This window comes from Orcinus orca, chromosome 15, assembly GCF_937001465.1.
Source record: "Orcinus orca chromosome 15, mOrcOrc1.1, whole genome shotgun sequence".
Taxonomy (NCBI): domain Eukaryota; kingdom Metazoa; phylum Chordata; class Mammalia; order Artiodactyla; family Delphinidae; genus Orcinus; species Orcinus orca.
Genome location: NC_064573.1, coordinates 61661604 through 61685471, shown reverse-complemented (window position 1 = coordinate 61685471; position 23868 = coordinate 61661604). Strand labels below are relative to the sequence as shown.

General features: G+C 42.2%; 1 protein-coding gene across 5 annotated transcripts in view; it reads left to right on the top strand.

Moving 5' to 3' along the window:
* Positions 1 to 3231: 3231 nt before the first annotated feature.
* PTPN2 (protein tyrosine phosphatase non-receptor type 2) overlaps positions 3232 to 23868 on the top strand; it is a 76765-nt gene continuing 56128 nt past the window's right edge. For 4 of the 5 annotated variants that reach the window (XM_004275973.4, XM_033439488.2, XM_033439487.2 and 1 more), the window contains exon 1: positions 3232 to 3397. In XM_004275973.4, the coding sequence (XP_004276021.3) occupies positions 3236 to 3397 (162 nt within the window). In that variant the 5' untranslated portion in view covers positions 3232 to 3235. Of the gene's footprint in view, positions 3398 to 9525; positions 9673 to 23868 lie in introns of those variants that run through there. The other variant, XM_049698406.1, reaches the window with a different exon arrangement.

Here is a 23868-nt window from a genome sequence, read left to right as displayed (position 1 = left end):
ACAGGAGACAAGGCAGGAAGATGATGAAACCTCAACTAAGGGAGCAGCAGTGGGGGACAGAGTGGAGCAGAGAGAGAGAGTCCTTAGAAGGAAGAATCAACAGAACCAAGTGACCTGTTAGACACAGAAGAGAAAGGATGGGGAGACGGTGAGGATATCGTCCAGGTTTCTAGCTTGGGTAAATGGGTGATGGGAGAGAGAGTGCAGAAAAAGAAGCAGGTCTCAACAATAAGGTCTTGAGTTCAGATTTGAATAAGTTGAGTTTGAGCTTTACTAGATTGCTTCAACATTATTTAACGTCTGTGGACCCTCATGCCACTTGACTCTACAAGCCAGGCTCCTGGACTCCTGTCTGCATGAACTTTCACTCAAAAGAAACAAAAATCCAACTACACAAGCTTTGAAGAATACTTTAGATCTTTCTTATCAGTTTTCTTCAAGTCTTGTTCCAGGAGTTTTCACAGGATATACCCCAGAAACATCCCAGAAATCCTCTGTAGACATTGCTCCTTCTTCTCAAATTTCCTGTGGTCATAAAAATACCTCCCCATTGTCTCCGAAGCAGTAATTCTCCCACCACCGTGCTTCTCTCTCCATTCATTTCCTCCTCTGCTCTCTGCCCCTCCCATGTGTCTCACAACTGAAAGATACCATCAGGAGTACCAACCGCTGGAGGCCATGCTGAGCCTCTCTAGGGAGACTGGAGGGTCCAGGGCAACCCATCTCCCGCATGGAATGAGGTAGACGGTGCCACGTGGGGAATGTAGTTCATCTCTGTTCATTTCATGGCTCGCAGTCAATGCAGATGCTGCTGGGGTGAGAACCACTGCCTTAGAATCCTAGCTGCTTGCAGCAAACTAGGACAAACTGTTAGAGGGCCAGCGCTGCTTCCCCAACTGGGGGTTGACAAGTGAGTTCCTGAAGGATGGTGTGCATCTGGTGACAAGAACTGTTGCTTTGAGATCAAGATTTGATGAGGTGATTGATGCTAAGAATCATGGGGTATCCCAGGAGATACCATGCCTTTAATCTAAATAATCAGTTTCAAGGACAGAACTTCAGAAACCAGGACAATTAGATTGTGGGGCACTTCTGGAGGGAGATCTTATATATTCCTCAATTATACTCTGTAAGTAGAAAGGCTGATTGGCTGCTTAATTTTCTTTATTACAGTTTCTTCTTGCTCCCACAGCTTACTGGTTTTTTCTGATCAGTGTTTTCATTATTTTATGTAAGGACACTTTTTTTTCCCCAAGTATTTTAAACCCCTCATGTAGCTCTGTTCCACAGAACTTCGATGATTTGTATGCTCTGCAATACTTTAGCCACTAGCTCATGTGGCTATTGAGCATTTGAAATGTGGCTAATTCAACTGTGGAACTGAATTCTCAATTTCTGTTAAAGAAAAAAATTATTCCTGACACTTACAGAAGATGATGAGGTAAGGAAGACTTTATTCAGGTGTGTGTGGGGCGACTACTGTGACAGGTATAGGGACAATGGCAATGGGTCTTGTAGTGGGGGAGAGATTGGGCTCAACTCCAAATTCAGAATGGGAAGTGGGAATTTATAGCCAAGCTGGGGGAAGGGGGGGGGTGTCAGTGGATGGAAAATTACTAAGAGGTGTTAAAAAATGAAATTCAACTGAGTAAAATTTAAAGATCTTATTGGCTTTATTAAACGATTCATGTATTGGGCAGATGGACAGGAGCTCCAAGAAGCTACACAAAACTAAAGACTTACAGGCAGTAGGGAGTTGGAACAAGGGAGTTATCCCAGGCAGAGAAGTGAACTGGTTACTGCAGGGTCAAGGGCAGGGGTCTATCAGGCAGATCACCTAACCAGTGGTGATTAGTGATTCTTGATTTACTCCTTTAAGTTCCATTTCTGTGAGAGCTGAAACTACCATCAAGTTTAGGTTTGGTGACACGGGGCTTCCCAAGCGACTTCATTTTGGGCCTGTAGTCTTTTTTTTTGTTTTTGTTTTATTTGCGGTACGCGGGGCTCTCACTGCTGTGGCCTCTCCCGCCGCGGAGCACAGGCTCCGGACGCGCAGGCCCAGCGGCCACGGCTCATGCGCCCAGGCGCTCTGCGGCACGTGGGATCCTCCCAGACCAGGGCACGAACCCGCGTCCCCTGCATCGGCTGGCGGACTCTCAACCACTGCGCCACCAGGGAAGACCTATAGTCTTGTTTTTAACAGAGGAAGCACGGGGGGTTCTGGGTAAGCCTAATAGGATTCTAGCTGAAGGCAGGCCACGGATATCAGATGTCACCCCGGGGGACGGCAGAAGATGCAGAACCTGGTTAAATATCAAGAGTGATCAGAGACTTCCCTGGTGGTCCAGGGGTTAAGACGCCATGCTTTCACTACAGGGCGTGCAGGTTCGATTCCTGGTCCAGGGAAGTTCTGCATGCCGTGAGGTGTGGCCAAAAAGAGAAAAAAAGAAAAGAAAAATTAAGAGTAACCAGATACTGAGAATGGGGGATTCTGGTTAACTGACTTACCAGGATTCTTGCTAAAATTCGACAATGCAGAGAGAAACAGGGCAGCCCAAAAGTTGAGACTTAGCTGAAAAAGAGCTCAGAGGATCCTGAGTAGAGTTTGGTCAAGGAGAGAATCTTTGTCATTTCATTTAATTTTAAGTAAAATTTAAATTTCAGTGTTGGACAGCACACTAACGTTTTTCTAACCCTTCACATTTCTTCCTGAAGATTATAAGGTGTGCTAAGCACATGAGTTTCCCTATGTGAAGCGAGATGATTTCCATAATCAGCACGTTTGTTTGGTAACAGACGATTTGCTCTTTTTACAGGTAACACTAACTTTTAAGTTGTGTAACGTTTACTTAACAAGCTGTAGACTCCAACCTCCAGGAGAGGTTGCTTCTCCTTTTGCTGCAGCGGTTTATTTGGCACAAAACCCGCGGGCGCCCAGGAGCGGGCATCAGTCCTGGTTTACATTTTCCGAGAGGAGAAAGTGGGGCACAGGCCGTTAAGCTGACCTAGAGAAGGTTCAAAATAAAAATCAAACCCCCCAAGCACTCAACCTGCTGGTCTCCCCGGAGTCCTGCCTCTGGCGCCGCCAGGCCCCGCCCCCTCCACCTGGGCACCGCCTGGACCACGACTCCCCCGCCGCCCGCCCCGCGCGGCGCAGCCGGCGCGCTGACGTCACGAACCAGGTACTTTCCCTGCGGCCGGGGCGGCGTGGGGGCGTGGCGGGCCTGGAGCACGCATGCGCAGCAGCGGCTGCGCGCTGCCCGGATCGTGCGGGGCCCGAGCCTCTCCGCCGGCGCAGACTCCCTCGCGCCAGCTCGCGGCCGCCGCCATGTCGGCCGCCATCGAACGGGAGTTTGATGAGTTGGACGCTCAGAATCGCTGGCAGCAGCTGTACCTGGTGAGTGGCGGGCTCGCGCAGCCGCCGCCGCCCCCTCCGAGGACCTGGCTTGCGCACGCCGGTGCTCTTCGGCACTCGCCGCCTCCGCCGCCTCCCGCTGGGGCGGAAGTGGCGGCGCACGGGCCGCCTCAGGGCGCGCGTGCGCCGCCCGGGCCTCGGCGCTCGGGCGCTCGGGGTTGGGGCGGCCGCGTGCGCGCAGGCGCAGTGGGCTCCGGGGGGCGGTGCCGGGGGGCGGGCGTGGGCGTGGACGCGACGGTACAGGGGGCGGCTGGCGGGTCGGGGGGTCGGGGGGCCGGGGAGGGTCGCCGAGCCGCGTTGGGGCGGCCGGACAGTCGCGGCCCGAGCGTCCCTGGTACGCCGTCGCCCCCTCAGAGCTTTCTGGAAGGAGCTCGGTGAGTCAGGGTAGGCGCCGAGGGGTCGTCCACGCCCCGGGGCCCGGCCTGAGGGGCTCGGGTCTCCGGGCGTCGTGAGGCAGCTCTCCGAACGCGGGCGCCCGGCGTGATTTCTGGTCGCCTCGTGGAGACGCGCCCTGGGACGGTCTCCTGGGTCAACCATGGAGCCTTTGGATCGAGCAGAACTTAATTTTATCTCTTTTAAAGTGACCTAGCTGTCTGCTTCCTACTGCTAATTATTGCATGTTATTTCCAGGATTGCAGTGAGTGGTTGTGAGCTAAATGCTGCTCCCGCTGTCAGGTCGCTCTGTGTACAGTAAAACGACAAAAAAAGGGCTTTCCCGTAAATCTAGATGCTCCCGGGCTTTTCCCCTTCCCGTTTAATTAGATGACAGTTCCTCTTGTCATTATGTTTGTAATGTAACGTTTTCTTCTTGAGCACATTAGCAGGACGTGTAATAAATACCCTGATTCACGTGGGTCAGAGTGTGTTAGAATAGGGTACTAACTTCAGAGAATGCTGGTAAGGACTTTCCCAATTATAGAAAGTTTTAAATGCAAATTCTCGTAGGAAGCTCTATGTGAGAGCCTGCCAGCTGTGTCTTCTCCAGTTGCATTTGTTTTAGGAGAGGCTCCTGTCCCCAGGTTGCGAGTGGTTTATCAAAATACAGGTTTGAGAGGAAACGATGCATGCTACAGCTTAATTCAGCTTGACATTTTGATTAAGTAGTTTGGCTTTTTTGGTTATCATTAATATCCATGAATATTCAGTGAAAAGTGTAATCCATCTCACCAGAAAAATGCATTTATATCCACTGAAAATTGCATTCAGTTTCATAGAGTTCAGGAAATCTTTCCATGGGCTTCTGCCTAGGAATCCTTTACTGGATTGGTCAAAGCTCTTATTATTTTTTTTCCTAGTGGAAGAACAAGAGCATTTGTTTGGTCAGTACAAATCATGCAATATACAGTGGTGTTTTGTTTAAAGTTGGTCACAAACCAGGAAAAATGGAAAGCAAGTCCAGAAAGAGTTTTGACTCTGAGTGTTTTCTTTTGACTCTAAACATCCACTCAGCCATTCTACAGATTGTGCTGTGCACCCTGCCCTGAGCCTTGGGGATTCATCAGAGAGCCGCTGACCAGGTTCCTGCTCCTGAGGCACTCACTTTCTGGGACTTGGTCTCTTGAAGGCCTCATCACAATTCCATATTTTCATTTACTCACTTGTAACACCTTAAAATGTGCCAATGTTAGACGGAGTCCCTGCTCTCCAGGATCCAGCCAAGTGGGGAGTGGTAACTAGGGAAGCAGATGAAAACATGAGAGTAAGAACGCAGAAGCTCGTGTTAAGCACAGTGTGCTGTGCATCCCCCACAGGATGCATCTGGGAGTCCTGGCACAGCTTCCTGGAGGAGGTAGGGCCTTGCCTGAGTCTTGAAGAACAAGTCGGCCAGGGGAGGAGAATGAGGGAGGGAGAGAATTAGTGTTCAGAGGAGGAAGAAATGTGTGCGGAGACACAGAGCATAGAAGACCAAGAGAATTGCCAACGGCTGAGCCTGGTGCAGAGTGCAGTGTGACGTTGAGGTGCCAGGGGGACAAGGCCAGACAGTAAGACGGAGCCCGTGGGCCCTTGTAGATCAGTCTGAGGACTGTGAGCTAGTAGATAGCACCCACTGTGGAATTTGATGCTTGGAAGTACCACAATCATATTCTCTTTACTCTTTAGCAAGACCATTCTAGCTGTGGGTTGGGTGTGGCTAACTGTGGGCAGCTGGTACAGGGAGGGGGGCTCTTTGGGAGTCAACCTAAGGAGAGATGTTGAGCTCTTGAACTCAGGCAGTGGCAGGAAGAATGAAGGGGAGATACAGATTTGAAATGCTAAGGGAATAGATTTGTTTGGTTTTGAAACTGTTCAATTTGCTTCCTGGAAGACATCGAAATGGGACTAGTTTAATATGTAAATTTGGAGTTCAGGAGAGGTCTGAGTTGTAAATGATTTTGGACATCATGAGCATGCAGATGGTATTTGAGGTCCTAGATGCAGGTGAGATCACTTAGGGAAAACAGAGAGGGTTTGGAAATGCCGAAAGCCAAGGACAAAGTCTTGACAGATAACAATGTTTAAGGGCATAGGTAGAGAAAGAGGAGCTTGCAAAAAGAAAGGCTAGAGAGGAATAGCCATAGAAGTGGGGGGAAAATTGGTGGTGGGTGTGGAGGGAGCTGATGCTCAGCAGGCACGTGCTGCAGGGGCACCAAGGTCAAAACCGAAAGTGCCCGTTAAATTAATGGCTAGAAGATCAACAGATTCCTTGCAAAGAGCAAGTTGAGAGGAATACGGAAGTCATATGTGGGATGGAGTGGGGAATGGTGGCTGAAATGAAGCATGAGTATGTGACTTCCCTACTTTAAACCTTCAGTGGTTTCCCATTGCTCACCATGTAGACTTCAAACCCCTGCCACGGCTCACAAGACCACAGGTCCTGCCTCCCCATATGACTTTCTTCCCTCTTTGTCATTGGGTTCTTCTGTTCCTTGAAATGTGCTGTCTGTCCTTCCTTTAAGGCCTTTGTAGATATAGTTCTCTTTGCCTGAGCACAACTTTTCTTTCCCTTTTTCTTTCCCCCTTTGCTTAACTACCTCCTCATTCCTGGAGTCTCACTTCCTCAGGGTGAGGCGGTGGGAGGAGCTTCCCGGCCCTACCTTGCAGGGTTGAATCCCCTGGTATGTACCCGTAGTGTCCCATGGCCTCCCCTTTCAAGGCAGGGCATTGGATGTGATACAGCAGCACAGGACTTTGAGACCACAGTTTCTGTTAAGCAAACTACTATCCTTTGAGTAGGAAAAAGTGTTACAGTGGGCTTTCTTCTTTGTAGGTCACAGCAGTGGGTATATTGATGATAACATTTGAGAAGAGGTATGCTTTTTTTGGCGATACAAATTTGACTAGGAAAAGAAAGATTTTGCTCCTGAGCAAAAAAGCTAAATATAACTAAGAGCTAGACTTGCTTAGTGGTGTGAGGACTTTTGCTTTATACCTTATTATTCAAAGTCTTGTAGGAAAAGGGAATGTATTACTTTGAGACTGATACTCTGGCCCCTTACCCTTTTTTTAAAAAAAATTTCTTATTTATTTGTTTTTATTTTTGGCCGCATTGGGTCTTTGTTGCTGTGCGCGGGCTTTCTGTAGTTGGCGGTGAGTGGGGGCTACTCTTCATTGCAGTGTGCAGGCTTCTCATTGTCGTGGTTTCTCTTGTTGCGGAGCATGGGCTCTAGGCGCGCGGGCTTCAGTAGTTGTGGCGCATGGGCTTCAGTAGTTGTGGTTCGCGGGCTCTAGAGCACAGGCTCAGCAGTTGTGGCACATGGGCTTAGTTGCTCTGTGGCATGTGGGATCTTCCCAGACCAGGGCTCCAACCCCTGTCCCTTGCATTGCTAGGCAGATTCTTAACCACTGTGTCACCAGGGAAGCCCTGGCCCCTTACTCTTTTTACCCCCTTTGAACAGTTGCTCTTATAACATAACTTTTGAAATGGGAGGTTTCTGGGAATGAATGACTTGGGTTGGAGCTGACTCTTTATCTTTTCTTGGCCTCATTAGCCTTCCTGCAGGCTGTGCCAACGCCTTGTGCAGATTCAGGCACCTAGTGGGCACTTGATATGTGTTTGCTGAACATGACTTCCTACCACAAATGGGTGACTTGATGTGTCCACATGATTGGGGAGGGGGGAAGCCTAAAGAGATTGGAGATTGAAGAAAGAGAAGGGAAGATTATTGGAGCCAGAAACCTCAGGAAGCAGGAGCTGATGGGATCAGGAGCACACGGCAGAAGACTTGCCTTGAACGGGCATGGTTGGCAGAAGTGAGATTGCTGGAAAAGTCTAATTTGTCTGAGCGACAGACTAATAACATTAATGTAGTCTGAGGTTAATTCTGGCTTTTTGAGAAATGTTCATGATTGCTTTTTGCTTTTCCTTTGTCGCTGATGATTGCTGTCTGAATCAGGCTGGGGCATTAGAAGGGCAGAGGAAAGGAATGGAGTACTGTGAGCCGTTCGGGGAAGAGAGTAAAACTGTAGGGAAATGGCAAAAGCTAAGTCATGGAATAATGTTTCTAGTAAGTGGTAGCTCAGAAGGAATTTGGTTGATTAATCAGACTTTGTGGGACTCTTAACTGACTGGTCATTTTTCTTTATTAGAAATTCGTAGTTCAAATATTGTCAGAGTAAGAGCAGTTTTTACCATTTGTGATTCAACTAATTTTTAGAAGTTAAATATCAAATGAACTCTATTCTAGTACTTACAGTGAGCAGTCAGTGTGGAGGATAAATCAAAGCTATCTTATTGTAAAACACTTCCCTTGCAGTGTCTGTTGCACGTTCTCCTGCCAGCCTTTAATTTAAGTTCTCAGTGCTTGCCATATTAAACTCCTTGAATTTCCTTGAGAATCACCTGCTTTCTCACACCTTGGAGTCTTTGCACATGTTGGACATAATCTGTGTCTACGTTATTTTCTGGGAAGTGTCTCCAAGACTAGACTTTAGTTATATGCTCCTTCTCTGATTCCTGAACCCTCTATATTCTTTTATTAGAGTATAAGTCACATTGTTTTATTTTTAAAATAAATTCATTTATTTATTTATTTTTGGCTATGTTGGGTCTTCGTTGCTGCATGTGGGTTTTCTCTAGTTGTGGTGAGCAGGGGCTACTCTTCATTGAGGTGTGTGGGCTTCTCATTGTGGTGGCTTCTCTTGTTGTGGAGCACAGTCTCTAGGTACGGGCTTGAGTAACTGTGGCAGGCGGGCTTAGTTGCTCCGAGGCATGTGGGATCTTTCCGGACAGGGCTCAAACCCATGTTCCCTGTATTGGCAGGCAGATTCTTAACCACTGCGCCACCAGGGAAGTCCAGTCACATTGCTTCATAACTGTCTACTTGTCTGTCTGGCTCCTTGAGGGCTGCCTCATTTTCCTTTGTTTCCCCACCATCTGCCTGTAAGCCTGCAGTGTGTTAGATTCTCAGTTAGTATTCTCTAAACAAGAGTACTGCTCCCTTTGTAAGATGTCAGCACCTTGGTTTATTCCAACCCCTCACTCACAGCTGAGGAGACACCGTCCAGCACGAGGTTGTGACTTCTGTAAGGTTACCATATCCATTAGTGATACAGCAGGGACCTAAATCCTGTCCTTGTGATTCTCACTGCAGCACTGTCCTGCTTGACCAGCATGACAGCCTATTTGCTTTCTTCTTATGATCTACTTGAGATTAATGGTACTGAGAGAATCATTTACACTTTTGACGGCAAGAAGAGAGTAGAATATGTTATAATAGGTTGGGTCATTTTGGGACTGGAGGCCTTTAAAACAGCATCTGGGATCCATGGATCAGACTGGAAAGGGATTTTCAAGTCCCCTGAAACTGTGCTAACTTGTATGAATGCCCTAGGGGATGTAGTTTCTGGGGGATTCCATAGCTTTGGTCAGATTCTTTATTTTTTAAAAAAATTATTTTATTTATTTATTTTTGGCTGCATTGGGTCTTCATTGCTGCACACAGGCTTTCTCTAGTTGTGGCGAGCGGGGGCTGCTCTTCATTGCGGTGCGTGGGCTTCTCATTGCCATGGTTTCTCTTGATGCAGAGCACGGGCTCTAGGTGTGTGGGCTTCAGTAGTTGTGGCATGCTGGCTTAGTAGTTGTGGCTCGCAGGCTCTAGAGTGGAGGTTCGGTAGTTGGGGCGCACGGGCTTAAGTTGCTCCGCAGCATGTGGGATCTTCCTGGACCAGGGCTCGAACCCGTGTCCCCTGCATTGGCAGGCGGATTCTTAACCACTGCGCCACCAGGGAAGTACAGCTTTGGTCAGATTCTTAAATGGAGCTCTGTGATTCCTCAGAAGGTAAGAACCACTGCTTTAAGGAAAAGCAGCTGGGGGAATGATTCTCCAGTGAAGAATATAGAACTAGAAATAATACTGTTTTGCCTTTGACAGGTTCTGTAGGTTACTGATACCTATAATCATGGAAATCCAGATAGCTGTGTTGTCCCCTACTCTTTCTAGCTTGCCTCTTGTTCAGTTTTTTTATTTTAACCAGAATCTCCAATAGCCCTTTTTGGCTTCTCCCAGATCATTAGTATCCACAAGAATTCCCTGTTCCCAGTTGGAGAACTATCACAGCTCTTGCAGTCTCCTGCGGTTCAGACACCCTGTCTGGTTGCTTTGTTTTCTTACTCTGTTCACTCTTCCAAAGAGTAAACCAGAGATATGGACAGATAAGATCTAGGAGAGCAGAATTAAAATTAACATAAGTGTGCTCTTCACTTTCTCAGATAAGCATTCATATGATTTGTTTCCTCTGAAAATTCTTATCTAGATTCTCCGTGCTCTGTTCCCTGTTGGTGGTGCCATTAAAATGATTTCTTATTGGTGAACTGTTAGGGGCAGAGAATATTTAAACCAACTAGTAATTTAGAACTTTGGATAATACCCTTTGTTACTTTGGATAATAGTGACTAACCGTATACTAAGTCAACTTAGCATATAAACTTAAAACATAGCAGCTGATAACTAAGGAACAGATACAGTTCAGCAGGCTAAGTGTTAAAGCATATAAGTTCTGACTCTGCTGTTCTGAGTGGAATAGTAAACTTTTCTGTTACATTCTTAGTTGGAATGCTGTTGTACCTTGCTGGGCTGTTGTCTGAAGTGAGTGTAGTGTTATTTTAAATATATTTAATGTAGTGCTAATTTAATGTTCTATTTATGGTACAGTAGTAGTAATGTTTCAGGAAGCTGTTTTGACTTAATAGTGAAATCCTTGCTTTTAAAGATTGTGGACACCTTTAGACACCTTTAAGATGAAACCTGTGAACAAGAGCCATGCCCACATACATAGAATTCCCCCACATTTGGCATGTGATTTCAAGGGTATCATAGATCCCTAAGGACTGTTGAGGTTGATGACCTCCAGGAAACTTGTATCTGTGGATTTCTGGTATCTTTTTCAGTTTGGGAGGTTTGCTTGTTTTTATGTGCTCCTATTCCTTTCACAACCCAGGACTCTGATTTAATGTGCTCTTTGTTCTATCACCTAGTTCATTTGGGTCATGTCACTGATCACTGATAACTTTGTGTTAAACTGCCTTCCTTCCTCTAAAGAAAATCTCATACTAAATTATTTTGTTTCTTCTTTCACTGTATTCAAACAACCTTATACTCTGAAAGCTATCATTTCCTCTGACAGGTTACTTAGTAGTGCTTCCAGGAATTCTTGAGGCAGTCTGGGGTAAGGTTCCCAGGGGTGGCCCACTCCTCCTAGTCAAGGCTGGGACCTTGACTAGGTCCAGGTGGTGCTCCACGACAGTGGGAACTGATTTATGCCTCAACCAGTGAAAACATAGTTTCACATTTCAAATCTTAAGTTTTTATTTTTTTAAATCTCTATTACTGTAACATTGTCAGGGTGAGATAGTTATAACACTTTAGTGTGATATAATATTAAATAATACTTTAGTGTTTGGTACATAGCTTTGTTCTATATAGTACACAGAAAACGTTATATCCTTGTTGTACTTTAGAATATTCTACCTCGAGCTGTTGTGATGGAACAGCAAATAAGAATTTAGGAAATTGGAAAAGAGATATTAATTTTATAAGAAAAAAGTAGGACTTTAAGGTAATCCCAAATTGATAGTTTCTACTTATGGGAGAAATACTGAAATTTCTTTCTTTATACTTAAGGTCCCTAAGTGAATCCTCAATTATATGATGGTTAAGTGTTCACTTTGTTTTATTAGTCAAATCTTTGTGTATATACTCTGTATAAAGATCCTGTGGATGGACACAGTGAAGTAGGAAGCTAAATATGTTGCATGTGTCAGGGTGTTCAGTTGGTCATGGTCCTTCGTATTATACCCATCGCTGGTTGGGGAGATAAGATTCCTGGTGGAATAAGTTCTGCTATGTATCACACTTCTTTCTGAGAGGCCCTCCTCTGTGAGGAGAAGACTTTGATAAGAATAAAATAGGGACTTCCCTGGTGGTGCAGTGGTTGGGAATCCGCCTGCCAATGCAGGGGACATGGGTTCGAGCCCTGGTCCGGGAAGATCCCACATGCCGCGGAGCGACTAAGCCTGTGAGCCACAACCACTGAGCCCGCGTGCCACAACTACTGAAGCCCGCGCATTCTAGGGCCCGTGCTCCGCAACAAAGAGAGGCCACCGCAATGAGAAGCCCACGCACCGCAACGAAGAGTAGCCCCGCTCGCTGCAACTAGAAAAAGCCTGCACACAGCAAGGAAGACCCAATGCAGAAATAAATAAATAAATAAACAAACAAACAAACAAACACAAGCTCTAAAATTCAGTCCTGGATTCCTATCTGGATCTACTGCTTAACTGCAGTATAAATTTGGAAAAGTTGAATCTCTGTTTTCTCATTTGTAGCCACCTACAAATGAGTTACATAGCATTTGCGTGATACAAAGTAAGAGTTTAGTCAAGATATGCTATTTTATTCGTTTTTTTTAAAAATAAATTTATTTATTTATTTTTGGCTGCGTTGGGTCTTTGTTGCTGCGTGCGGGCCCCCTCTAGTTGTGGCGAGCGAGGGCCACTCTTCGTTCCGGTGGCTCAGTAGTTGTGGCTCACGGGCTCTAGAGCGCAGGCTTAATAGTTGTGGTGCACGGGCTTAGTTGCTCCGCGGCATGTAGGATCTTCCCGGACCAGGGCTCGAACCTGTGTTCCCAGCATTGGCAGGCGGATTCTTAACCACTGCACCACCAGAGAACTCCCAGAGCTTGTGGTTTAATACACAAATAAGTAATTTGGTTAGGATTACATGAACATGGCAAAAATGAGAACAGTACAGAAGGGTGTGTAGTGGAAAAGTAAGTCACTGCCCCCATGCTCCCTCATTCCTTCCCTGTAGGTGATCACTCTCCTCTCTCCCTTCTCACTCCCTCTCTCTTTATCCAAACCCTGTGAAACAAACAGCATACTGTATTGCACCTTGCTTTTTTCACTTATATTTTGAAAATCCTTCCTTTTAGATCTCATGTGTTCATTTTAACAGTTGAATGGTATTCATTATTTAAGCACTCATCTATAATGGACATGTGGGTTGTTTCTAGTCTTTAGCTATGGTAAGCAATGCTGCAGTGAATAACCTTCCAAAGAAGTTGTACATGTCCATCAATAAATAGTATAAGAAAGTGCCTGTTTCCCTACACCTTTACCTAGTTTTTTAATCTTTGTCTGATAGGTGGAAAATGGTCTTATTCTTGTTATATTTTGCAGTTCTCTTATTGTGAATGAAGTTTAACAGTTTTTATTTTTAAAAGTCATTTGTATTTCCTTTCTCTTTCTGATATGTAAGAGCTCTTTACATATTAAGGAAGTTAAGTGTTTGTCATATATTTAAATACTTTTTCAATTTATGGATTATCTTTTGACCTCGTTTATGATGGTTTTTCATGTAGAAATTTTAAATATTTATGAAGTCAGATTTATCAACTTTTTCTAACTTTTTGTGCCATGGCTCAGAGAGAGCTTCTCTATGATTACAAAAAATTTTCTCCGGTATTTTTCAACAGTTTTATGATATTTTCTGATGATGTCCATTCTAACTGGTGTGAGGTGATACCTCATTGTAGTTTTGATTTGCATTTCTCTAATAATTAGAGATGTTGAGCAGCTTTTCATGTGCCTCTTGGCCATCTATATGTCTTTGGTGAGATGTCTGTTTAGGTCTTCTGTCCAATTTTTGATTGGGTTGTTTGTTTTTTTCATATTGAACTGCATGAGCTATTTATATATTTTGGAGATTAATCCTTTGTCCATTGATTCATTTGCACATATTTTCTCCCATTCTGAGGGTTGTCTTTTTGTCTTGTTGATAGTTTCCTTTGCTGTGCAAAAGCTTTTAAATTTCTTAAGGTTTCATTTGTTTATTTTTGTTTTTATTTTCATTACTCTAGGAGGTGGGTCAAAAAACATCTTGCTGTGATTTATGTCAAAGAGTGTTCTTCCTATGTTTTCCTCTGAGAGTTTTATAGTGTCCAGTCTTACACTTAGGTCTTTAATCCCTTTTGCGTTTGTTTTTCTGTATAGAGTTAGGTAGTGTTCTAATTTCATTCTTTTACATGTAGCTGTCCAGTTTTCCCAGCACCACTTATTGAAGACACTATGTTTTCTCCATTGTATATCCTTGCATCCTTTGTCATAGATTGGTTGACCATAGGTGCGTGGGTTTCTCTCTGGGCTTTCTATCCTGTTCCATTGTTCTATATTTCTGTTTTTGTCCCAGTACCATATTGTCTTGATTACTGTAGCTTTGTAGTATTGTCTGAAGTCAGGGAGTCTGATTCCTCCAGCTCCTTTTTTTCCCCTGAAGACTGCTTTGGCTATTTGGGATCTTTTGTGTCCCCATACAAATTTTAAGACTTTTTGTTCTCGTTCTGTAGAAGATGACATTGGTAATTTGATAGGGATTGTGTTGAATCTGTAGACTGCTCTGGATAGTATAGTCATTTTCAAGTCAATCCAAGAATATGGTATATCTCTCCCATCTGTTTGTGTCATCTTTGATTTCTTTCATCAGTGTCTTATAGCTTTCTGAGTACAGGTCTTTTACCTCCTTAGGTAGGTTTATTCCTAGGTATTTTATTCTTTTTGTTGCAATGGTGAATGGGATTGTTTCCTTAATTTCTCTTTCTGGTCTTTCGTTTTTAGTGTATAGGAATGCAAGAGATTTCTGTGAATTAATTTTGTATCTTGCAACTTTACCAAATTCATTGATTAGGTCTAGCAGTTTTCTATTGGCATCTTTAGGGTTATCTATGTATAGTATGTCATCTGCAAACAGTGACTGTTACTTTTTTTCCAATTTGTATCCCTTTTATTTCTTTTTCTGCTCTGATTGCAGTGGCTAGGACTTCCAAAACTATGTTGAATAATAATGGCGAGAGTGGACATCCTCGTCTTGTTCCTGATCTTAGAGGAAATGCTTTCGGTTTTTCACCATTGAGAATGATGTTTGCTTTGGGTTTGTCGTATATGGCCTTTATTATGTTGAGGTTGGTTCCCTCTATGCCCATTTTCTGGAGAGTTTTTATCACAAACGGGTGTTGAATTTTGTCAAAAGCTTTTTCTGCATCTTTTGAGATGATCATATGGTTCTTATTCTTCAATTTGTTAATATGGTGTATCACATTGATTGATTTGCATATTGAAGAATCCTTGCATCCCTGGGATGAATCCCACTTGATCATGGTGTATGATCCTTTTAATGTGTTGTTGGATTTTGATGGCTAGTATTTTGTTGACGAGTTTTGCATCTATGTTCATCAGTGATATTGGTCTGTAATTTTCTTTTTTTTGTAGTATCTTTGTCTGGTTTTGGTATCAGGGTGATGGTGGCCTCATAGAATGAGTTTGGGAGTGTTCCTTCCTCTGCAATTTTTTGGAAGAATTGAGAAGAACGGGTGTTAGCTCTTCTCTAAATGTTTGATAGAATTCACCTGTGAAGCCACCTGGTACTGGACTTTTGTTTGTTGGAAGATTTTTAATCGCAGTTTCAATTTCATTATTTGTGATAGGTCAGTTCATATTTTCTATTTCTTCCTGGTTCAGTCTTTGAAGGTTATACCTTTCTAAGAATTTGTCCATTTCTTCCAGGTTGTCCATTTTGTTGGTGTAGAGTTGCTTGTAGCAGTCTCTTATGCTTTGTATTTCTGCAGTGTCCGTTGGAACTTCTTTTTCATTTCTAATTTTATTGATTTGAGTCTTCTCCCTCTTTTTCTTGATGAGTCTGGCTAAAGGTTTATCAATTTTGTTTATCTTCTCGAAGAACCAGCTTTTAGTTTTATTGATCTTTGCTATTGTTTTCTTTGCTTCTATTTCATTTATTTCTACTCTGATCTTTATGATTTCTTTCCTTTACTAACTTTGGGTTTTGCTTGTTCTTCTTTCTCTAGTTTCTTTAGGTGTAAGTTTACATTGTTTATTTGAGATTTTTCTTGTTTCTTGAGGTAGGCTTGTATTGCTATAAACTTCCTTCTTAGAACTGCTTTTGCTGCATCCCATAGGTTTTGGATTGTTGTGTTTTCGTTGTCATTTGTCTCTAGGTATTCTTTGATTTCCTCTTTGACTTCAGTGATCTCTTGGTTACTTAGTAATGTATTGTTTAGCTTCCATGTGTTTGTGTTTTTTACATTTTTTTACTTGTAATTGATTTGTAATCTCATAGCGCTGTGTTCGGAAAAGATGCTCTATATGATTTCAATTTTCTTAAATTTACCGAGGCTTGATTTGTGACCCAAGTTGTGATCTATCCTGGAGAATAGATCCAGGAGAATAGCTTCCGTGTGCACTTGAGAAGAAAGTGTAATCTGCTGTTTTCGGATGGAACGTCCTATAAATATCAATTAAATCTCTCTGGTCTATGGTGTCATTTAAAGGTTTTGTTTCCTTATTAATTTTCATTTTGGATGATCTGTCCATTGGTGTAAGTGAGGTGTTGAAGTCCCCCTCTGTTATTATGTTACTGTCAATTTCTTCTTTTATAGCTGTTAGCATTTGCTTTATGTATTGGGGTGCTTCTGTGTTGGGTGCATATATATTTATAATTGTTATCTCTTCTTGGATTGATCCCTTGATCATTACGTAGTGTCCTTTCTTGTTTCTTGTAACATTCTGTAAAGTCTGTTTTATCTGATATGAGTATTGGTACTCCAGCTTTCTTTTGATTTCCACTTGCATGGAATATCTTTTTCTATCCCCTCACTTTCAGTCTGTATGTGTCCCTAGGTCTGAAGTGGGTCTCTTGTAGACAGCATATATATGGGTCTTGTTTTTGTTTCCATTCAGCAAGCCTGTGTCTTTTGGTTGGAGCATTTTAATCCATTCACATTGAAGGTAATTATCAATATGTATGTTTCTATTACCATTTTCTTAATTGTTTTGGGTTTGTTTTTGTAGGTCCTTTTCTTATCTGTGTTTCCCACTTATAGAAGTTCCTTTAGCATTTGTTGTAGAGCTGGTTTGGTGGTGCTGAATTCTCTTAGCTTCTGCTTGTCTGTAAAGCTTTTGATTTCTCAATCGATTCTGAATGAGGTACTTGCCGGGTAGAGTAATCTTGGTTGTAGGTTCTTCCCTTTCATCACTTTCAGTATATCATGCAACTTCCTTCTGGCATGTAGAGTTTCTGCTGAGAAATCAGCTGTTAACCTTATGGGAGTTCCCTTGTATGTTATTTGTCATTTATCCCTTGTTGCTTTAAAATTTTTTTCTTTGTCTTTAATTGTTGTCAATTTGATTACTGTGTGTCTCAGTGTGTTTCTCGCTAGGTTTATCCTGCCTGGGACTCTCTGTACTTCCTGGACTTGGGTGTCTATTTCCTTTCCCATGTTAAGGAAGTTTTTGACTATAATCTCTTCAACTATTTCCTTGGGTTCTTTCTGTCTCTCTTCTCCTTCTGGGACGCCCTATAATGCAAATGTTGGTGTGTTTAATGTTGTCCTAGGCTGTCTGCATTTCTTTTCATTCTTTTTTCTTTGTTCCACAGCAGTGAATTCCACCATTCTGTCTTCCAGGTCACTTACCTGTTCTTCTGCCTCAATTATTCTGCTATTGATTCCTTCTGGTGTATTTTTCATTTCAGTTATTGTATTGTTCATCTCTTTTTGTTTGTTATTTAAGTCTTATAGGTGTTTGTTCTTTAATTCTTCTAGGTCTTTGTTAAACATTTCTTGCATTTTCTTGATCTTTGCCTGTATTGTTTTTCTGAGGTCCTGTATCATCTTCACTATCATTATTCTGAATTCTTTTTCTGGAAGGTTGCCCATCTCCACTTCATTTAGTTGTTTTTCTGGGGTTTTATCTTGTTCCTTCATCTGGTACATAGTTTTCTACCTTTTCCTTTTGTCTTTCTTTCTGTGAATGTGGTTTTCATTCCACAGGCTGCAGAATTGTAGTTCTTCCTGCTTCTGCTGTCTGCCCTCTCTGCAGTGTCATTTATTCCATTTACAGTGTTGTGCAACCATCACCACCATTTCCCAAACCCCTTCAGCACCCCAAATAGAAACTCTGTACCCATTAAGCAATAACTCCCTATTCCCTCCTCCCCCAGCCCCTGGTAACCTGTGCTTTACTTTCTAGCTCTATGAATTTGCCTCTTCTAGGTACCTCATACAAGTGGAAACATACAATATTTGTTCCTTTGTGTCTGGATAATTTCACCTAACATAATGTTTTTAACGTTGAACCATGTTGTCGTCTGTAACAACCTTATTCCTTTTTTATGGCTGACTAATATTTTTTTTTGTATGGGTATGCCATATTTTTTTTCTCTGGTAATGAACGTTTGGATTGTTTCCACCTTTTGGCTATTGTGAATAATACTGCTATGAACATTGCTGTGCAAGTGTTCATTGGAGTCCCTGGTTTTAATTCTTTTGGTTTGGACCTAGAAGTGGAATTGCTGGATAATATGGTAGTTCTGTGTTTAGCATTGGAGGAACTGCTAAACTGTTTTCCACAGTGGCTGCAACATTTTACATTACCGCCAGCAGTGTTTGAGGTTTCTGCTTTTCTCACATTCTAACACTTGTTATTTACCATTTTTAAAATTATGGTCGGGCTTCCCTGGTGGCGCAGTGGTTGAGAGTCCGGCTGCCGATGCAGGGAACACGGGTTCGTGCCCCGGTCCAGGAAGATCCCACATGCCGCGGAGCAGCTGGGCCCGTGAGCCACGGCTGCTGAGCTTGCGCATCTGGAGCCTGTGCTCCGCAACGGGAGAGGCCACAACAGTGAGAGGCCCACGTACTGGGAAAAAAAAAAAAAAAAAAATTATGGTCCTGCGTAGTAGGTATGTCACTGTGGTTTAGATTTGCATTTCCCTAATGACTAAGAATGTTGAGCATCTTTTTCATGTGCTATTGACCATTTCTGAATCTTTGGAGAAATAACTATTCAAGTCCTTTGCCTTTTTTTGGTTTGTGTTTAATTAAGACTTTACTTTTCTAGAGTGGTTTCACATTCACAGCACAATTGAGAGGCAGATTTCTTATATACCCCCTGACCCCACACCAGAGTGACACATTTGTTTCAACCCATGAACCTACACTGACAGATAATAATCACCAAAATCCGTAGTTTACATTAAGTTTCACTCTTGGTGTTGTATATTCAGTGGGTTTGGACTGATGTATTATATGATATGTATCCATCACTATGGCATAATACAGAGTATTTTTACAAATCCTCTATGCTCCACCTTGTCATCCCTCCAACCCCTGACAACCACTGATCTTTTACTGTTTCAGTAGTTTTTTTTTTTCCAGAATGTTATATAGTTGGAGTCATACAGTATGTAGCCTTTTCAGACTGGCTTCTTTAACTTAGTAATATGCATTTAAAGTTCTTCCATGTCTTTTCATGGCTTGATAGCTCATTTCTTTTTCACACTGATTAATATTCCATTGTCTGGATGTGTCACAATTTATGTATCCATTCAACCCTTGAAGGACACATTTGTTGCTTCCAAGTTTTGGCAATTATGAATAAAGCTGATATAAACATCCATGTGTAGATTTTTATGTGGACATAAGTCTTCAGCTCCTTTGGGTAAACACCAAGGAGCATGATTGCTGGATTGTATGTGCAGTTTTGTAAGAAAGCACCAAACTGTCTTCCAGAATGGCTGAACCATTTTGTATTTCCACCAGCAGAGAATGAGAGTTACTGTTGCTCTACATCCTTGTTATCATTTGATGTTGTCAGTGTTTTAGATTTTGGCCATTCTAATAAGTGTCTTTGCCTATCTTTTTTTAAAAAATATTTATTTCTTTGGCTGTACCGGGTCTTAGTTGCAACATGCGGGCTCTTAGTTGTGGCATGCGGATTCTGACCAGGGATTGAATCCAGGCCCCCTGCACTGGGAGCATGGAATCTTAACCACTGGACCACCAGGGAAGTCCCAAGTGTCTTTGCCTATTTTTTAATTGTCCTTTTGTTGTTGAATTGTAGCAGTTCTTTAGATATCCTGGTTATTAATATCTTGTCAGATACACGGTATATAAATATTTTCTCCCAATCTGTGAGTTTTCTTTTCACTCTTTAGATAGTGTCATTTTATGCATGTAAGTCTTTAATTTGGATGAAGTCCAATTTATCTATTTTTCTTTTGTTGCCTGTGCTTTTGGTATCATAATTTAAGAAACCATTGCCAAATTCAAGATCATGAAGATTTTCAATCCCTATGTTTTCTTCTAAGAGTTTCTTATAGTTTTAGCTCTTACATTTAGGTCTTTGATCCATTTTTAGTTAATTTTTGTGTAAGGTGTATTGTAATAGTGCAACTTCATTATTTTGCATGTGGATGTCTCGTTTTCCCAACACCATTTGTTGAAAAGACTGTCCTTTCCACATTGGATGGTCTTGGCCCCTTGTTGAAAATCAGTTGACCATAGATCTGAGGGTTTCTTTCTTTATTTTTTTAAAAAATATTTATTTATTTATTTGGTTGCACCTGGTCTTAGTTGTGGCAGGCGGGTTCCTTAGTTGTAGCTCGTAGGCTCTTTAATTGTGGCTCGCCGGTTCCTGTGTTGTGGCATGCGAACTCTTGGTTGCAGCACGCATGTGGGATCTGGTTTCCTGACCAGGGATCGAACCTGGGCCCCCTGTATTGGTAGCATGGAGTCTCAACCACTGCACCACCAGGGAAGTCCCTCTGAGGGTTTATTTCTGAACTCTGTTGTATTCCATCGATCTGTGTCTATCTTTATGCCATACCATATGCGTTTGATTACTCTAGCTCTGTAAGTTTTGTAATCAGGAAGTGTGATTCCTCCAACTTTGTTATTCTTTTTCAATATTGTTTGGCTTTTCAGGGTCCCTTGACTTTTCATATGAATTTTGGGATGAGTTTTTCCATTACTGTAAAATTGTCATTGGAATTTTGATAGGGATTACATTGAATCAGTATAACACTTTGGGTAGCTCTGTCATCTTAATATTAAGTCTTCCAATCCACGAACATGAGATACCTTTCTATTTATTTAGGTTGTCTTTAATTTCTTTCAGCCACGTTTTATAGCTTTTAGAGTACAAGTCTTTCACCTTTTTGGTTAAGTTTATTTTTAAGTATTCTTGATTCTATTGTAAATGGGATTGCTTTCTTAATCTCATTTTTTTTTTGAATTGCTCATTGCTAGTGTATAGAAACACAACTGATTTTTGTGTGTTGATTTTGTGTTTTGCAACTTTGCTGAATTTGTTTATTAGCTGTAACAGTCGTTTTGTGGATTCTTTAGGATTTTCTACACATGAGATCACTTCATTTGTAAATAGAAATAGTTTAACAACTTTCTTTCCAACTTGGATGCCTACTGGGTTTTTTTGGCCTGATTGCTCAGGTAGAACTTCCAGTACTATGTTGAATAGAAGTGGTGAAAGTGGGAATCCTTGTCTTGTTCCTGATCAGTTAATTTTTTTTCCTAAATAACTGCTTGTAGAATACTGTTTGTAGAATAATCCATCTTTCCTTCCCCCTGCCCCTCCATTTGCAACACCATCTTCATAATTTGCAGAATCCCTGTATGTGTATTGGGTGAGTGAAGCATGAACAAATGCCTGCATAATCTGATTTCTCTCCACCTGTTCATCCTCATGTCTTGCATTTCCGTCTCTCATGTACCACAAGTCTTGTGTTGCTTATATACTTCTTGCAAGACATCAGTTAATCATTCTTTCATTCATTTGTTACATACATTCACATCTTTCTGGCTTTGCACAGCTCTTTTTCTGCTTGGACCCATCTTTCCCAGCTTGTTGACCTGACATCTGCTTGCTCATCCTTCAGGTCTGTTCATGCACTGTTATGCCCTCAGGCAAAAATAAATTCTCTTCCTGTGTTTACTTTAAATGTGAGCATGTTTTTCTTATGCCACTTATTAGACTGGCTCCTTGATAGTTCCAAGGAAAATTCTGAGGTCTGATTTTAAAGAGAAAATTGTCAGAGACAATTGTGCAAATAGTAGTAAAAATTGGCAGCAAGAAAAGTAATAGAAAATGAGAAAAAGATATAATTTTCTAGGTCTTTAATTCCATGCAGTAGAAGCTTTTTTGTTGTTCTTATTGATCACTGAAATGCCCAAAACACAGTAATAAGAAAAAATCCACATTATTATTTGACACTAGAGAAGGGTCCCACCCACATATTTGAGACTCAGAGGATTTTGATAGTAAACAGTATGAGCGTCCACAAAACCTTGGGTAAGGGCTGATCCTTTCTGTAAAGATGAACAAACAAATGCTAGACATATGAAAAACTCAGCACTTGAAGAAAATGAGACTGTATCATTTAGAGTATGCCAAATAGTATAAAAAAAGAGAGAAAAGTGGAATTCAGATTCCCAATATGACAAGTGCAGATTGTAAAAATAAAATAAGCTGAGAACAGGAAAGAGTTCTTGAAGTTATAGAATGTGACTGTTAAAAAATTCAGGACTCACTATCAGAATAGATAGTGCACAATACCAAGTTAGCTTGGGAAAAAACCTTGCAGAAGTTAGGAAAAAGGTACTTTAAATGAATAGTAAGAGAGCATTTAAAACACAGGAAGGGGGCTTCCCTGGTGGCGCAGTGGTTGAGAGTCCGCCTGGCGATGCAGGGGACATGGGTTCGTGCCCCGGTCCGGGAAGGTCCCACATGCCGCAGAGCGGCTAGGCCCGTGAGCTGTGGCCGCTGAGCCTGCGCATCCGGAGGCTGTGCTCCACAACGGGAGAGGCCACAACAGTGAGAGGCCCGCGTACCACAAAAAAAAAAACAAAAAACGCAGGAAGGTCTCAAATCTGTGATCGGAGTTCCTGGAAGAGAGAGCAGAGGCAGATGAAGCAATAACTGAAGTAATAGTGGAAGAACATCTCTGAGCTGAGGAACACCTTGAGTCTCAAGGTCAGAGTCTCCACCAGGAATATATTTGAATAGCATAAAAACCAGGATGCGTTCTGATGAGTTTTCTAAGTATTCAGGGTAAAGAAAAAGCAAGAGAAGTTATCTTTAGGGAAGAACAAGTCAGATTTGCATGAGTTCCTTTCCAGATCCTTAGGAAAAGGAGGTGTTGGGCAATCATAATATAGTCACCTCATACATGTATGTAAATTTCAAATACAGCTGAGGAGCTGAATGAATTATTCTCCCAAATAGCAGCTCAGTTCCATTTATTGGTTTGTTAATGCCTTTGTTTATGTCATATATTACCATTCCAGGAGACTGTATGAGTTTATGCGACCACTGGCATGAGTGCCTTTCATTTAAATGACTGTACAGTATTCATTTGGATGCACCATGATTTGTACAACCAGTCTTTTCCCTGACATTGAACATTTAGGTTATTTCTAGCCTTTCAGTGTCATAAATAACTCCATGAAAGACACTTGTGCATGAGTTAGCTACGTTTTGGATCATTGCCACTAAGAAAGAAATAACTAGTGAGTCAATTATTCCTAGCTTTTTTGAGCAAAAATCATATAAAAATCAATAGGATTAAAATTTTTATTTTGGTTAAATTATTTTTTAAAACAAAGATCTTCCCCATTTAAATTTAGCTTTAATTAAAGGTGGGAGTGGGCACTAGATTAGAACAGTGGTTCTCAGCTGGGTGTTGGTGGGGTGTATTGGTGGTAGATTTTGCTGTCCGGGGACATGTCAGAAGAGAATTTTGGTGGTCACATCTGGGAGAGGGGGTGCTACTGCCAATCTAACAAGTAGAGACCTGGCGCTGCTGTTAAACATCCTGCCAGGCACAAGAGGGCCCGCAACAATGTTAGTTATCTAGCCCAAATGTCAGCATTGCTGAGGTTGACAGGTTTTACTGCTAACAGAGACATCCTTTGTGTATTTAGGGCCAGTGTTTATGGGTTCTCTCTGCTATAGGAGGGGAACATTTCAGCATCAGAACATCAGTAGAGCCTTATTTTGCCGAATATGATAGACCTAGGGAATAGTTCAACGCTTGCCTTTCCCATCCCCATTTTGAGAAACACCTTGTATTTTATTGCTCACATAAAGTGCTTATAAAATTGTTTATTTTTGT